The sequence below is a fragment of the Helianthus annuus genome, chromosome 17 (assembly GCF_002127325.2).
Source record: "Helianthus annuus cultivar XRQ/B chromosome 17, HanXRQr2.0-SUNRISE, whole genome shotgun sequence".
Lineage (NCBI taxonomy): Eukaryota > Viridiplantae > Streptophyta > Magnoliopsida > Asterales > Asteraceae > Helianthus > Helianthus annuus.
The window spans coordinates 99,016,210-99,033,773 of record NC_035449.2 but is presented as its reverse complement, the minus strand read 5'-3'; the positions used below and the strand labels follow the sequence as shown (position 1 = coordinate 99,033,773).

General features: G+C 40.5%; 1 protein-coding gene across 1 annotated transcript; it reads left to right on the top strand.

The window, feature by feature from the left end:
- The first annotated feature begins 2,254 nt into the window (after positions 1 to 2,254).
- LOC110924792 lies at positions 2,255 to 3,298 on the top strand. The gene has a single exon (XM_022168784.1). It carries the CDS (start codon positions 2,255 to 2,257, stop codon positions 3,296 to 3,298), a length of 1,044 nt encoding a protein of 347 aa, XP_022024476.1.
- The last annotated feature ends 14,266 nt before the right edge of the window (positions 3,299 to 17,564 follow it).

Sequence of the window (17,564 nt, the reverse complement as noted above, 5' to 3'; positions counted from 1 at the left end):
AAACGTTAAACTACCGTTCTGAACCGTTCACCGGCCGGATTTGGGTGATTCCTGTCCGAGCAAGGGAAACAAGTAAGAACGAAGGTGCCATGGTTCAGCTCGTTGCCAAAATACCTCGATATAACGTTAAACCATTAGAACAGCTAAGTGTTAGACGAACAGGCCGACCAGGTCAGGATGCTGACCGATCGAACAGGCTGTTCGAACGAACAGCCCAACCGATCGGACATGTCAGCCGATCGACCAGGCCAGCCGATCGGCTAGCAAGTGGCCCCACACTTTGACAGTTTCATGAAGTAGAGTATTGAACGAGGTGATGTTCGATCGAACGAGCTGTTTGATAACACTACTCATCAGATCATGAGATACTATGCTTCAACACTTAATCGATTTTCAACTCGTTCGATGTATTGGAGTGCCACCCGATCGAACATGTTGTCCGATCAGGTGACATCCTGCTGAGGACTTACTTCTGAAGTTCCTAACCGATCGGTTAAGCCGGCCGATCGAACAGGCTGTTCGATTGATCGACCTGAAAGGCAAGGACACTTCAGTGTTCTCAAATACTACAACGAAAACTTCAAAAGGACAAGCCATCAAACACAAACACGTCCTACTCAAAGGAAGAAACAATCCACTCGAACAGTCCAACTGATCGAGCCTACCGGCCGATCGAACAGGCTGTCCGAACGGACTGTCCAACTGAACGAACAACCCGTTCGATCGAACCTACAGTTCGATCGACCAGGCTGTTCGACCCATCATCACTTGTTCCCATTTTACGCGTTACTCATCATTATGCTATCGAACTATTCAGGCTAACCCTACTCTCAAGCGCTCCCTTCAATCTATCAATCAATCGCTGTGAGTATACTCGAACCCTTTTTGCTTTAGCACTTTTGGGTGTTACATACGTTACTTATCTAAAATCACAATCAAACACACTACTCAATTACTTAAACGCTAACCGTTCTGCATGTATTACGTGACTAAATGAATGCTTGTTGTTATGTTTACACGTGGAATGCTGTCTACCTGCCTTAACGACGTAGTACTATAGTTTGGACTCAGCACCCGTTCACACGGGGGTTGTTAAGGACAATTACTTGCATGGATTACGGTGGTAATCATGTATTGCGAACTGTCTCGGACAGTTAACCCGCAGTCATTGGTATCGATAGATCCATGTCGATAATTAACATGCTTCGTTTTCCTCTGTGTACGTGCTGGTTATGCGTAAACTATTTCGAACTCTATATGCTATTATCAAACTTGTGTGCTCACCTTTACATTTTATGTATTGACTTTATTTTAACGTATGTGGCAGGCAATTAGGATGCTTATTTGCTAGGGAAGTGAGGCTAGAATAAAGCTCTAGAGCCCCCCCCCCCAACAAATAGTTGTCTGTAGCGGTCGAGCTAGGGGTCTTTAGAAACAAACAAACAATATTTATATTTATATTTGAATCTGAGTTGTCGGAACAGATTATTCAACTAGTTGTATTCTGTAATAATTTGTTTTACTGTTTGGGATACGGTATGGGACGTATTATTTAAACTGAATGGTAATGATAGTTGTTGTAGAAACTTCTGGACAATCTGTTTCGCTCAGTGCCATGCCCCGATGATTCCGCCATCGATTGGGGTGTGACAACGATGTTACCAAGTTAGAGGTGAAACTCGCATCTTGATAACTAGTCCCACTCTGCGATTTTCAATCTCACCAAAGTTTCGAATGTTCCCAATCGACTAAGGACGTGTAGTAACTGGAAGGACAAATACTCATCAATATTTGTCTATTAGGCCAAAGCACGTTTCTTTAAATCGAAAAAGGACCTCGATTCACTTTGGAATAGTCGACGTTTCTCTACCTGAGACAATCCTATGTTTTATGAGCCTCTCTTTTATGTTATCTCGATTATTATGTGGTTTTATACTTATTACTTCGCTCGTTTCAAAATCGTTACACACTTTGCACGTATCCTCGCAATCTAAAACAATAATAATCTCTCGTGAACAAATTAAATTTATGATGCTTTCGTTATTGTATGTGATACAATGAGAAAACTTGTTATGTTATGTGATACTATTTTAAACATTTGTGTGCTATGAGGTATACTCTGTGATACAAATTAATTTATCAAAGAAGTTATGATCGAGTCTCATCTATTCTCTGTTTGAATCTCTAGATGTCATCTAGTCGTCTTTCCAACAAAAGGTCTAAGGACAACACCTAGAAGAAGATGATGTCTTTTATGGCTGACCAGATTGCACGCATTGTTCCTGAGATTGTCACTAAAATCCAGGGATCAAACACTCCTCCCTCCTCTGTTGACTCGAAAGCGGTCCAACTTAAGCTTGTGAGCTTCAACTACAAGCACTTTGTCTCCTACAACCCTAAGCCTTTCACGGGCAGTGATGGGGTGACTGCAATGTTGGAGTGGTTCGACAACATTGAAGTTACTTTCATCAACAACGAGTGCCCTGAGCATCTTAAGACTAGGATTGCTACTGGTGTTTTCCAAGGCCGAGCTTTGGAATGGTGGACCAATGAGAGAAACATCCGCTCCAATGATGAAGCCTATGCTTTACCGTGGGCCAAGGTTCGAGAACTGATGATGCTTGAATTCTGCCCTCCTCATGAGCAACAAAAGCTTGAGGATGAGTTCTGGCATCTGAAACAAGTAGGTGATGACAATCTGGCCTATACTACCTGTTTCAAGCAGCTCAGCATAATTGTGCCTCATTTGGTGTCTACTCCTAAGCGCATGGTCACCAAGTACATTCATGGGTTACACTCTGCCATGCGTGATTCCATTGAAGCAACTCAGCTAGACTCCATCGAAGAAGTTTACCGTTTCGCAGCAAGTCTAAACAACAACCGTGTTCGTGATCAACAGTTTGGCACACCTGCCCCCTCAAAACCAGCTAACCAGATCACCCAGCAATCAAGTGGTGGCAAGAATAAGAAACGAAAGTCCCGAAATTCTGGCTGCAATGCGATTGTGCCTGCTACAACTCCAAACCCTGCTTCTCCTTATAACACCAAGAAGTCGTACACTGGGGTTCATCCCAAATGCGACACCTGTCACTATCATCACCCTGCCAACTCAGCATGTCGCAACTGTACCTCCTGCAACTGCTATGGTCACACTGCTCCTTACTGTCGCCAGACCAACCAAGTTCAGCAAGCTCCCCAGAATCCCAAACCACCAAACAACGCTCAATCCTGCTACAAGTGTGGTGATACCACTCATCTCCGTCCCCAATGCCCTCAGTTGAACCAAGAGCAACCGTAGCAGCAAGCCCCGCGAGGACGCACTTTCAACATAGATTCCAAATGTACAATACTAAATAGACTTTTGTTTACTATATTGGGTTTTAAATTTAATAATGAGCCTTTGTTTTAAAAAACTTATATATAAACTATATAATAACGTACAAAAGTTTTGGCCTCAGCGAGAGTGGGCCGTGTTCGTTCGCCGCCCTGGACTTAGCGCGAGCCAACCTTCTCACTAAAACATTGTCCAGACATAACTGACGTGTCATGAAGATCGTATGGTTATATGGGCAATATGTTAGCGAGAAAATGGTCATGAGGGCCCTATGGCATGTTAGACTTACAAATCACATGGATCGTATGATGTCATGAAGTTATACAGTTTGGACGATCATTTCCGCATTTTCATACAACAACGTATCGATAGCATCACCCAAATTTATTGATCATTTTTTTATTTTTTTATTTTCGTAGTGATAGCAGCAGCATTGCTTCGGCAAATTGTCAACAAAAGAACACATTCACTCAAGATCCAAATGCTCAATCAAATATAGACACCCTAACTCCACCGGCAACCACCCAAATCTACCCAAGCACATCTGTCATGTCCAGTATCAACTACCAAACCCCAATCCAACAAATTTCAGACTCCTCTTACACATCACATAACCAAGAGCAACAAAAACAGCAACAATTCTATCAACCTCGACCGCATTTTATCCAACACCACACAACAAACCAACAACCACAACCGGTCTCGTCTTACTATCAAGTGTACGCGCCACCACCACAAATGGACAATCAACAATACCCACTTTACTTTCTTCCGGTGACATAAAACCACCCATACGGTATGCAGGTACAGTCCAACGCCACCGAAACATCATCAGCCACCACACCACCACTTTACCCCACCAAATCAGTCAACCCAATCAACATGATTCCAGTTCCAAACAATCAATTTCAACAATACATGAATGTTTCTCACCATCCTCCTACACCATCCAATGATGGTGGAAAGTACGGGTATGAGTATGTCCACCCAACCCAAGACCCGGTGTATTATTCACAACACCAATCAGTGGCTGCACCATTGCCATCACAGTATCAGACCATGACTCATGCCTCAGCCATGATGTTAACACAAGCATCCTCGGCTCAACAACCATCTCCTGATCAAAGTGCTAAATAGTAATTAATGGGCGACCTTTTATTATTTTAATGTATCGTATTTTGAAGAATAATTATTGTACTTTGTTTTATATAACAATATCATCTAAAATTTTTGTAATAAATATATTATTGTATTTATGATATATTTATTAAAATATTGTATTTATTACGTCCAAATTTACGTATCATTAATAAAATAAGTGGTAATAATATCAGGACTGGTGGGTCGGTGTTCTAGGTTGGGAACACATCTTCCCTTGCAACCCCTGGCTCCCAATCTAAACACCTTTTTAAATAGTAGTTTATATGGGTATTGTAAGAACGTCACCTGAAATACGTTCCTTAGCTGGTTGTTCCAATGAAGAGTGACCCGATCTCTGATCTGCAAAACAGAACGCCGTTAGGACTCGTTACAGGAATGGGGTTATGCCTGTAACTACCCTTCGGCGTGAGAATAAGAATTCATTTGTGGGAGCAAAAGAGAATGTAATGAGAGAGAAAAATATGTCTTACCTTCATGTCGATATCTCTATTTATACATATGGGCAAACTTAGGGTTTCCCCTTAGGTCGGGAAGTCGGTTAGGCGACATCTCTTATTTTGTCAAAGATTATTTCATACGCAGATTTCAATGGAGATATCCTTTGTATTTATTTATTGCCACTTATTCGATGGTTTATATTCGACCTGGAATGACCGGGCCGGGTCATTCCTTCACATGTCCCCCCAGTCCGATTCTATGGGGTTGTGCATGGAAAAAGTGAAAACCACCAAAAATATGCAAATAAACAAATAGATAATTGTAATTTCGGGTATATCCTTATGTCAGCAGACACAACCTATCTCATGGAGGAGTCATGATAAACTAATAACAACAACCTAAGTTATAACGACATAATATATTGCTGATCACAAAGCAATAGTCACTAAAAGTTGTTGGAAATTTATCAGTGAACTCATAAGTTTTTAAGTCCATATAAATTATATTGAAGACTTATTGTGATAAAGTCAGCTACCATGTCTCCTTGAACAGTAACAGTTCGAAAGGTGTTGCATTAAATTTCGATACGAAATTAATTATTCGTTTATGGACGAATTGAGGAAACTAAATATTTGTATCAAATGCATTCATGATATGCTTAAGGGTCCTATAACTAAAAGTCTATCACCCATAACTATTATGTAAGCGCTTATAATAATGACGGGTTTATTAATGACTATGTACAACTGCATATCGTACTATGAATGATTATCTATTAATTTTTCTCATCTGTTTGGTTTTGTATGTCTCTAACATATGTTCTACCGGTATAATGGCATATAGACAAATATAAATATACATACAAATCAAACATTAAAGGGCTTGCTTGAATATTTTGATTATAACTGTTAGGTTTTAAATTGAGGTTGTATTATGATTAATGGGGGTCCTGAGTCGAATGATGATTCACCGGTTGTATTTCCTTGCTACGTTTCTTGGTTTAAAGCTAAAATGAGTATTAACTTCTGATCAGACATATCTAATGCTCATGATAAATGATTATTCGGCTAAGTGGGAGAATGTAAGATTAAACATTTTATTTATATGTTTTTTTTGAAGGGTGACCTTCTATGTACAGGACCTATTGGTCACCGGGTTCATGTCGATGACATTCCCCCGTCAGCCCCGCTCTTCCGGACGCGATGTTCGATCGGGCCCTGGCCGTTGCGCAAGTTGACCTTCGCCCGGAAACCATACTGCCCCCACACGAGAGACTCGCTGGAGTAACAGCTGGGTAAAACCGGGTTGCCCTCAGGACCGCACCATGCCTCGGTAGGAACGATCCATCATTGGGACGTCCTCCTCCCGAAATGCCACAGCCGGGTTTCGAACCTGTGACCTCCCAAAGGAAGACACAAGCCCAACCACATGGGACCAACTGGGCTGGAGAGAGGTTAAAATATAATATGGATTAAAATATATTAAAACATATAATATAATTAGTTGGTAATTGTTGATGGGCCAAATTACCCTTATTAACTATTTGGGTTTCCCCTTGGGTGTATATAAGGAGATTACTAGAGAGTGATTAGAGTTAGACATTCATAACGTCACACTCAAAATCGCCCCACCTCTCTCTCTCCATTACTACGAGTTCTTCAACCCTAAAGAACTCGGTACTACCATCAAGAACATACATCCTAAAGGGGAACCAGATCAAGCTGACTATCATGTCGAACTCCATAGCTGCATCTGTGTCTGGATTCTCTGTTGGCCTCTCTGCTGTATCAGATATTATTTACATGTTTTTCAGTTTAAACATAACTGATCAACATAGGCTACTTATATTGTAGCTCCGACCCTTTCAATAGTAACTTTTCAAAAGTCTTTAAATTGCAAATTCCTTCTTCGTTTTGCTAGTTTTTTTTTATTTTAAAAACTTTTCGTTAATTGTATGTAAAATGTACTAATTTCTTACAAATTATAATAGTGGTCTAACAACTAATTTTTTTTACAAATCTTGTAAAGTTAGCATTTAGCTTTGGATCAAACTGTTAAAACAAATACTATTTAAATAACTTACTCATCGAATGAGTTGAAGACAAACTGTACAAGAGCTTGTGTAGTGGTTTGTTATCAACCCGTTATGTTGTTGATGGCGCTCCATAGTGCCGGGAACACCTCCTCCCTCGGCACTATGGGTTGGTTTTTTCCGAGCTCGCTATGTGTATAAAGAGAACAATTTTGAATATGTTTTGCTTTTTGCCCGTTCAACGGTCAACAGCATTTAATTATTTAATTTAAGCTTTTTCAAACCTATACACCAAACCATTTATATTTTATACCACTATCCCACTTCTCATTCTCTTCAATCTCTTATATCTAAAAAAATAAGCTTTCACTCTTAAAAAAATGCAACCATACAACCCGTGTTTCATTCTCCCTCGTCCAAGCTTGGAGCGAGACCCGAACCAAAGCCACGTTCCAAACCAACCCTTTGTTCTGGTTCCCACCCGCCCAACCGCCTATGAAAACGGGTTTACCGACTTTTTAGACAACCAAACCGGTTTCATTAACCTCTTGAACCAACCCGTCTCATGAGACCAATATCGATTTGGTTTTAATATGAACTTCAACACGAGAGGTTACGAGTCGTCACAAGGCGAGCCCGACTATGTCCCGGAGACACAACCAGAGACAACCCAACTAGGAAAATGGGTGTCACATAAAAAGAAAGAAACAACAGCGGGTCAAAAGCAAAAACCATGCTAGCGTGGACGCTAGACGAGGAGTATGCGTTAGCCCGGACTTGGCTCGACATATCGGAGGATACCTAAATTGGTAAGGTTTTTTATAGACTTTTTTTTATTTTATATTTATACTTTTAATGTTAACTATTGTACTAATGTTTTCATATTTTTTCTTGTAGCCAACAATCAAAATAGAATTTTGTTTTGGAAACGAATCCGAGAACTCTTTTTTGGGCTCATTGGCAAAGAAGAGGGTTGTCGGACAAATGATTCCATATTGGGTAAGGGGAGCGATATGAACTCTAAAGGCACAAGGATTCAAGGTTTATCAACGTCTTAGAAATGCTTGGAAAAACGGCAAGAGCGATGAGGATATAATTTCGGCGACTGTCATAGAATATCAAGCAGAACGAGAGCACATCCTGTACTTAAAGGTTTGAAGGCTTCTTCGTAATAGCTCAAAGTGAGCCCATGTCCTTCATTTGGGAGGAACTTCTTCCGACAAGTCGAGAAATAGAAGGTCTTCAAAGAAATCCAAAACCTCCTCTTCCACTGATCCCGAAACACCAACGTCTAACACTTGAAACATCGACTTAAATGATTTTAATCCGTTTTTTCAGGGGAGGACGTGGCGGAGGAGCCGGAAGGGAAGGTATGACGACCACTAGTAGAAGAAGGGGCGTAAAAGTGAGGCAACCAGAGTCATCGTCGGGGGGGGGGGGGGTCTGACTTGATAGAGGAGTTTGCCGAGACGAACCAACACCTTCAAGACATACGCAACCTCGAGGCTCAACGTATACAAGAGAGCCGAGAAATGGTCGAGCTTACGAAGGAGAGACAAATGGAGAATTACTCGAAACCGTTCGACCACCTAACCAGAAAAACGTTGGAATTGGCTCTAAAGCGTAGGGTGTTTATCGAACAAAAATATGGACTTTAATTATTAAATTTTAGAATGTTTTAATTTTATTGTAATGTTTTTTTTAATTATTGTAATGTTGTTTTATTTAATGAAACTAGGTTTAAAGAAGTTCGCCGCGTTGCGACGAATTTCTTTTGTTATTTAGTCTGTGTTTACATGTGTTTTGAAATCACTACGAGCGTATTGCGTACGGAACTGCCGACAAGAATAAAAAAAATGTAGAAAAAAACACTAAAAGATAACCAAAAGAAAATCAACAAAAAAAGTTGTATAGTAACGATGTTGTTCGTATGAAACCCGTGGTCAGAGATGAGCACATTATTCTGGGTACGGGTATCAAATTTGCCGAACTGAAAGATCTTAAATACCAATTCGGTACCGACTTTTGGCGTTCCTGGTACCGGTTCACTACCGTTTTTTACCTTCATATACCGGTACCGTAACCGGTATTGTCGGTATCAGTACCGATTCTGTATCGGTTGACATCGAGGTCATCCCTATCCATGAAATTAAAAAAAGAAAAAAAATAAAAGTTGAAGAAAATCAACAAAAAAAAGTTGTACGATACCGTTGTTTGTACGGTAACCGTGATCAGGGATGAGCAAACGGTACTGGGTAGCAGCACTGAATTTCCCGAACCAAAAGATTTCCAGTATCAATTCGGCACCAACTTTTGGTGTTTTCTGTATTAGTGCCGGTTTTTACCTTCATATACTGACACCGAACAGGACCGTCCTGATATTTTTGATAACAGTACTGGTTCGATACCGATTGAAACCAAGCTTATCCCAACCCCTGATATTAATTAAAGTTAAAAAGTAAAGAAAATAACTATTATTATAATATTCAAATAATAAAAGTATTAAAAAAACTATATATTATTATAATATTAAAATTAGTATTCATTTCAATTCGTTTATTAATATATAGTAGTAAAGTAGTAATTAATATATAGTAGTAATAATATATAGTAATGTTAGTTCTTTTGATATATATATATATTTTTTTTGAATTATCCTTTTGATATAACCAGAAAACTTGTTAAGTTACATCAAAACAGAAGGTAGACGGGCAACAAGTTGCGCCGCCAACCCTTTCTGAATTGCAAACCCCAACCTCCCGAACACAAACCCCTGCCCCCTTGGGGTCGAACAGTTGCTGTGGATAACCCGTTGAACCCTCGTCAAGAAGTTGATGGCTTCTGGCGCTAGGGAGCCAAAAGTATCAAAGGCAAAAGGGATAAAAACATGTTGGTTCTCTGCGCAAGCTTTAGCGTACTTATCCACTTTCTTTGCTTCTGCCTTTCTTGCTGCTAGTCCAGCTACAAACCCGTTTTCCCTTAAACCAACCAAAGGGGAAACCCCCGTGAGGTCTACACAAGCATGTATCCCCCCAGCCCAGCCAAAGACGAGCAGATCCGCTGGTCGCAGAGTAGATCTCCCTTTCATAGGGTCCGTGAGGAAATTCACAGGGGCCTCTTTCTTAGCAGAAATCCCAGCTCTTCTTAAGATGTCCCCCAAAACATCTCGCACCCAGTCATGCCGATATTTAAACCCAGGGAGCTCTTTACAGTGAACTGCGTGCTCCCCATATTTATCCATACAAGCTTTACGACATATCGGGCAGGATTCATCTTCTGGGTACATAGGGATCATTAGCCGGTACTTGAGAATGGTTCTATATTCTACTGCCGACATGCATTGTCCTAACCCCTCAATCGGGATAACAGTCAAAAATTCCTGAGCATGGGGACCCTTCAGACACTCAAACACCGCCTTCTGGCGGGGTGACAAATCAAAAGCTTCTCCCAGGCTTTGAGCGATTTTGCTGAAAAGTGCATTCGCCAAAGTTTTTTGCGGCTTCGAGGGGGCGGTGTCCTTGTTAGAGAAACCGCCAATATCCAAGTCTGGGAGAGAGACATTTAAGCGTTCGAGCGCTTGTTGATAGTCTGGGTCAAGCCCGACGACCCCACCGTTTCGAAGGATATGATCCTGTAGTTCCCAAGACTGAGCTCTAGACGCCACAAAGGCATAAGCCCCAACATCTCGGGCTGAGAAAAGGCCCAAACCACCTAGACGCATTGGCAAAGATGCTAGACGCCACTGGAGGTCACCAAAGAAGGGGCCGCCACCCACTACTATGTCTTCTATAGCCTTTCTAAGGCCATCATCGAACCGAGATACCGCATCCTCCATCAAATGGGGTTGACAAGTCCGCAGCCCAAAAAGCAACTTAGCAACACCCATGCACGACCTTAGCAGGAGGAGTTCACATTGGGGATCCCTCAGGCAGGGTAAGAGTTTCATAAGGTCAACCGCCCCCGAGGCCCGCCGCCCTGCCAACTCTCCAATAAAGCTAGGATCCCGACTAACAACTCCACCAAGGAGCTTAACCCCCTTCTCCGGTCTACCGATCCCTCTCGGGAAAAGCCCGTCCTGAACTTTCTGGCCGTCGCATGTCGGCCAATAAACCTCAGTTTTCTTAATATTGAGATAAAGCCCTAGAGATGGCCCCTCCTCGTTGATGATGTCTAAGGCCTTAGCAACCTCAGAGGCATTGCCGATAATCGTCCCATCATCCAAATACCAAGCATGAAACGGGAGTTTACAGCGGTTCTGAACTCGGAGAATAAGGGGGTGTAAGGCGAGGGCAAAGAGAAGGGGCCCCAAAGGATCTCCTTGTTGAACTCCGGTAGTAGCCCCAATACACTCGTTACCAACATACAACCTAGCAGGCTGAGCATAAAGAAATTGGACCCACCGATAGATTGACGGGCAATGCTGATGAACCTCTTGGAGAAAGGCTGTGCGGTCGACCGTGTTAAAAGCATTGGAGAAATCCACAGTAAGCAAGGCTAAGGAACCATCTGCATGAAACGAGTTGAGAAACCTGTTTACACTGTGAAGTACCGCCTCTGCCCCATTTGGCATCCCCACCCCAAACTGATAGTCACCTAAGTATTGGGCCATTTCTTTCCCGACCTTCTTCATCGCCACCTTGGAAACCAACCTACGCCAAATACCCCCCACAGCAATAGGCCGAATTCCTTTGTCAGGTTTCAATAAGGGGGTGAGGGGGGCCGAGGCAACAAACTCAGCAAGCACCATAGGGCAGGATCCCCCAAGCCATAAGTTAACAACTTCAGTAATGCTCGTAAGCAAACCTGTAGAAGTCACCGAGCCCTCGCCACCAATAGCATCTAACAGGTGTTGGGCCTGCATCCCGTCTCTACCGCATGATGTCCCTTTAGGAAATGATCGAATACATTTGAGCACACAATCCCCATCAACAACAAGAGTGGGTTGGGCCAAAGGGTTGGAAGGCAATGATGGGGGCGACACCACTAGGTGTTTATCAATAAGAGCTTTCAAGGTCGAATCACCTAGAGGGGCAACTCAACTAGAGCATAGGACCTTAACCGCAGCCGTGAAATGTCCATCCCTGACTTTCCGAAGACATTGCTTAATATTAGGGTCCCTTTCTTTTTCTTCCTCTTTCCTGCATTCTCCCCTAGGGGCCCCCATCTCCCCCACGCTATCCAATAGGGAAGCGACCAAATCATCAAACCCAGACCCATCTTTCCACACTGTAAGTGCGTGCAAGATGTTACTACACTGTAGAGATTTCCTATTCCCTGATCTCCGCTCTTGTCTGGAGGATGGTCTAACCACCTGCAAGGTGCAACGCGGTAGTAAAAGCAATTGGACCCAATTGTTGACCGATCCTGGTGACGCTACCACTTTGCGCAAAGCACCTGTTAGGACCTGAGCAAACAACAGCCAACAACTAGGGGGAATGCTTTTAACAGTCTGAATAGGGAGGGAAAAAACACGCTCGAGGAGGTTAACATTATAAAATGATTGATAGTGGAGTTATGTAATGTTATCACTCCATACAAATACACACAAATATTATAAAATGTTATATAATATCACCTATGCACTTTTTGTAACACTTGCCATATAACCCACCTTCCTTCATATTATAACATGTTATCACTTGGCATGATTGATACTCAACTTATCTTTATTTTTTATTTAATAGCAAAAAGTCAATGGAACAAAAGCCATCGAGTTGGGATGAAAATTTCTTATGTGACTATTACTATTTATAATTTACCAACTTTTACCTCCCACACGTAGTTGCTATTCATTTTAGTTTGATTTTTTCTTTGAAATTTGTTCATATACCTCATACTTTTCAACTTTATAAATTTGTTTGTTTGACTTTATTCTTATTTCACCTCATACTTTTCAAGTTTATAAATTTATCATAAATTCTTTTTAACTGTTAACTCTGATATTGTTTAACTTTCAATTTTAGTTTGCTATACTTTTTTCGTCGCTACACGCAAGTCCCAAGTTGAATTAGTTATTTTTTTACGTTTTACGTTTTGGTAAAAAAAATTTAGAGTTAACATGCCGCAATGCAAATGCATGGAACAACGTTTTTACGCCTACTTTTTGTTCGATTTACGGGTCCTGCCACAAAGCGTGGTTCCTAAATACTAGTATACTCTTATTTCCTTTTTACCTCCAACTTTATCAAATATCATTTTTAACCCCTCTTAGTCTTTTAAGTTTATATCCTTTTACCTCTAACTTTATTAAATCTCATTTTTAACCCCTCTTAGTATTTAGGTTTAGGAAATATAATTTTCAACCCCTTAACTTTTTATAAACTTTGTAAAATGTCACTTTGATCCTCTCGAGAGTATATATAATCTAATTTCTCCTTAATACCTTTGTTCGTTAACTCAAAAACATTGTTGCGTGCTTATTTTATGTAAGTACTAGTATAAATCGAGTTGGTCTACTTTTAACGTTAAGGCCAATAATAATCTATACATAATCACGCTGTAGAGTAAGTATAATATTCGAGTTTGTCTACATTTCAACATAAATTAGGTATACATTTTTCGCATAAATTTGAGTTTATCTACGTTTTGACGTAAATTTGGTGTACGCTTTCGCGCTTTATTTTGTATGTGTCCTACGTATGAATCTATGAATCGGGTCGTATAATACGTTTTGACTTGACGGTATAAATTCGAATTAGTAGGGTCGCATTTAATACATTATGATTATATAATATAAATTCAATATGCTCTATATTTTGATCCAATCGCAATGCTTATATAGGTTACATTGAGTTCAATCGAATACGTTGAAACGCTCGTTTCTTATGGTTAGCACATCACATAACGCTTGGACTAATCCGTTTGACGTTTGCGATGTACCAACGCCGCAACACGCAAGATACTTATTACTAGTTATTATAAATTTTATAAGATAACATATTATTAAAAATAAATATTCTACTAATAAATAAAATAATAATACTATTGTAAACATCTGAATACCTTAATCCTCGATGAATTAAAATTGGGTGTGTATGGTTTCTTCATTTCTCAAGATTCACAATCTTGATATTGTACAAACCACTCTCCGGAGTGTAAATCAAGAACATTGCATACAGACTTACAATATAAAATGAAAACCATAATTTAAGGGATTCCCTTATTCAAAATCACATAAATTCTTAGAATTTTTGGGTTAAGTGCCACAAAAAGTGTCACAATTTTTAACTAAAAATGTATTAGATACGTATCTCTTTGGTAAACCATGTGAGATCCATGTTTTCAAGATTATTAACATGATATCTGTTTACACATATTAACATATGAAAAATTTTCAGATCTTGATATAAATATGCCAGGATTCACATCACAAGCTTATTTATATATGCTAGGATGTGAGACATACTCATTAATTAGAGTGAGTTGATCCATGCTAGAGAGATGCATCCATCATCTATAGAGCATTCCCTCACATATTTTTTTGTGGTTCTAATTGATTTTTTTCCTAAAAGGTAAACTTTATAAGAAACACGCCAACCTTGAAAATTGGGGCAGCCAGAAACAAACAATCAATTACATAATTACAATTTCACATCAATCGGACCAAGTAACGGATTTAAACTTGGACCTACTTTACACCACAAATACCCCAAAGCTTTGACTTCTCTAAAAATATCTTCAATCTTAACTTGCTTGCCGGCAAACCTGAGCTCATTTCTTGCCCTCCAAAGTGTCACACCCCAACCGATGACGGAAACATCGGGGCGCGACACTGAGCGAAACAGATTGTCCAGGAGAAATCCATAACTACTAAATTACCAGATATTTAAATATTATGTCCCATACCATAACATACCAAAGCAAATAGTTATTACAGACCAAATATCTCAAAGACAAATATCATGTTCCGACAACTCTGATTTAAATTGTTTGTTTCTAGACTCTCCTACTCGATTCCATGAAGCAAGCAACATCCTAGTATCTCAAACACATGTCACATACGTTAAAGTAGAGTCAATACACATAGTGTAAAGGTGAGCATACAAGTTTGATACTATAATAGAGTTCGAAAACGTTTGCGCATAACCAGCATGTAACATGTAGCAAAGTGAAAGCTAGTAGGTTATATCGACAATGAAATATGCATGACGTGACTGAGAGTTGTAGAATGCGCAACACATATCCCCACTGGGACACGTGAAGTAAAGCCCTTAACAACCCCTGTCCACGACAGGTGCTGAGTCCAAACTATAGTACTATCGTTGCTAAGGTGTCAGGCAACAACCACTGTGTTAACATAACATACAAGCATTCATCGAATAACACGTAACATGCAATAACGGTGAGCGTATAAATAGTGTTTGCGTTGTGTGTCGATTGTGATTTGATTAAGTAACGTATGTAACACCCAAAAGTGCGTAAAGCAAAAAGGGTTCGAGTATACTCACAGAGATGGTAGCTGCTAAACACAATCTGTGATTGGATTTAAGGGAGCACTAGAGTAAGCCTGATCAGTTAACGATAGCATAAGCGAAGAACGGCGTGATAAACGGTGCAAAGAACCAAGTGTCGAATGCTAATCCGATCGGATGGCAATCCGTTCGGATGGTCATCCGATCGGATGGCCATTCGGTCGGATTGACATTCGTTTGAGAAGGATGTGTTTGTGTTTGATGGCTTTGAAGTTTTTGTTATAGCATTTTAAAATCAGAGAAGTATCTCTACCTTTCAGGTCGATCGATCGGACGGTCGTTCGATCGGATAGCGATCCGATTGGCGAGACTTTTTAGTTGAGAACAAGTTCACAGCAGGACGGTCACTCGATCGGATGGTCTTCCGATCGAATGGCAATCCGTTAGAACTGATGATCTTTCAAAATTATGAGAAATGATTAAGTGTTGAAGTTCCAAATGTCAACCTATCGGATCGTCGTTCAATCGGATGGCAATCTGATTGGACGGCAATCCGTTCGACATTCAGATCTTTTGAAAACTTGAAAATTGTTAAGTGTTGAAAGCTCAAGTGCAATCCGAACGGATTGTTGTCCGGTCAGATGGCAATCCGATCGGACGGCAATCCGTCCCAACAAATCTAATCGTCTTGAAACTTGATTATTTTTTGAAGATTTTGCGGTTTGCTCGAGACGGTTAACATACTAAACAACATAACCTCGTCAAGTCCCAAGTCATCCGATCGAACAGGAATCACCCTAATCCGACTAGTCAGCTGTTCTTGACGGTTGTTCATGTTCAATCCGAAATTGGTTGTCTCTTTGATAAGAATCAGATCTAGGACCGACACTTCACTAGAAACGAGTAGAAGGCCTGAACGAGCTCTGATTCTATCGGTTTTGAGTGCATTGAGTGTAAAAGAGTTGAAAGAAAGTTGAAAAAGTATCTTTCAATCCTTTTAACTTTGAAAATGTTTAGATCTAGGTGAGAATAGTGTTTATTCATGTGTAAATCCTTCAGATCTGAGTTGTTCTTGGTGGATTGAGGCCAAAGCTTGAAGTTCATAAGAACTCCATGATGACATCTTCCTAGAACACCTCAAATCCGCTGATTTCACAGTTAAAAGTTAAGATTCAAAGGTGAAAATGATGAAGAAGTGTGTGTAGATCATAGAAGTACAAGATTTGAGTTGAAAACTTACAAGAGTCGCGAGAAATCGAGAGAAAACTGGCCTTGAGCGTGCTGGTCGAACGAGAGAGTTGTCACATCACTGGTGTGATGTGACAGGGGGTATTTATAGGTTGCCAAAAGAGGAAAGTGGAGTGCAGGTGTCGGACGGCTAACCCATCGGGTGACACTTCGATCAGATGGCAATCCGATCGGATGGCCATTGGATCGAATGGTCATTCAATCGAGTGGCTCCGGCGAGTTCCGTTTCGACGTTTCGTTTCGCGTTTCGAGCGTTGCGATGCGTTTAAGCGAGTATGATTAAGAGATGTGTTAGATTGATAACAACCACACAAATACTATATCTAATATACAATCATCCTAAGTAACTGGTGTTTAGCATTTGCTATTCGGTTGCGTTGCGATAGAGTTGCGATTGCATTTTGATTAATCACCACAAACATAAAGTAAACATGCACAAGTAACACATAAATAGCACACACACGTAAAACAATATTCAGAATCTATCAATCAAGGCGGCGAATGCGATTGCGATTGCAATGAAGCGATAAAGCGATAAAACATGCGATAAACATCGATTAAACCTCGATTATTAATAGATACTCCACATAATACAACTAAAGCGATTAAATAAAAAGATTCGATTTACAAGTCATTGACGTACAATCAATAGTTAAGCAAGAAGTGACAGGTCGCAATTAGCAATCTTTTCTTCCTTTGACTTTGACTTGTACTTTGACTTTCGTAACACAGGGTGTTACAGCCTCCCCTACTTAAGGGAATTTCGTCTCGAAATTAGGCTTTAGCCGTAACAAACAACTGCGGGTACTTCGCCTTCATGTCACTTTCGAGTTCCCAGGTGAACTCTGCGCCTCATTTGCCTTCCCAGCGAACTTTCACAATGGGAATGCGTGAGCTTTTGAGCTTCTTGGTTTCTCGATCCATGATCTCGACAGGCTTC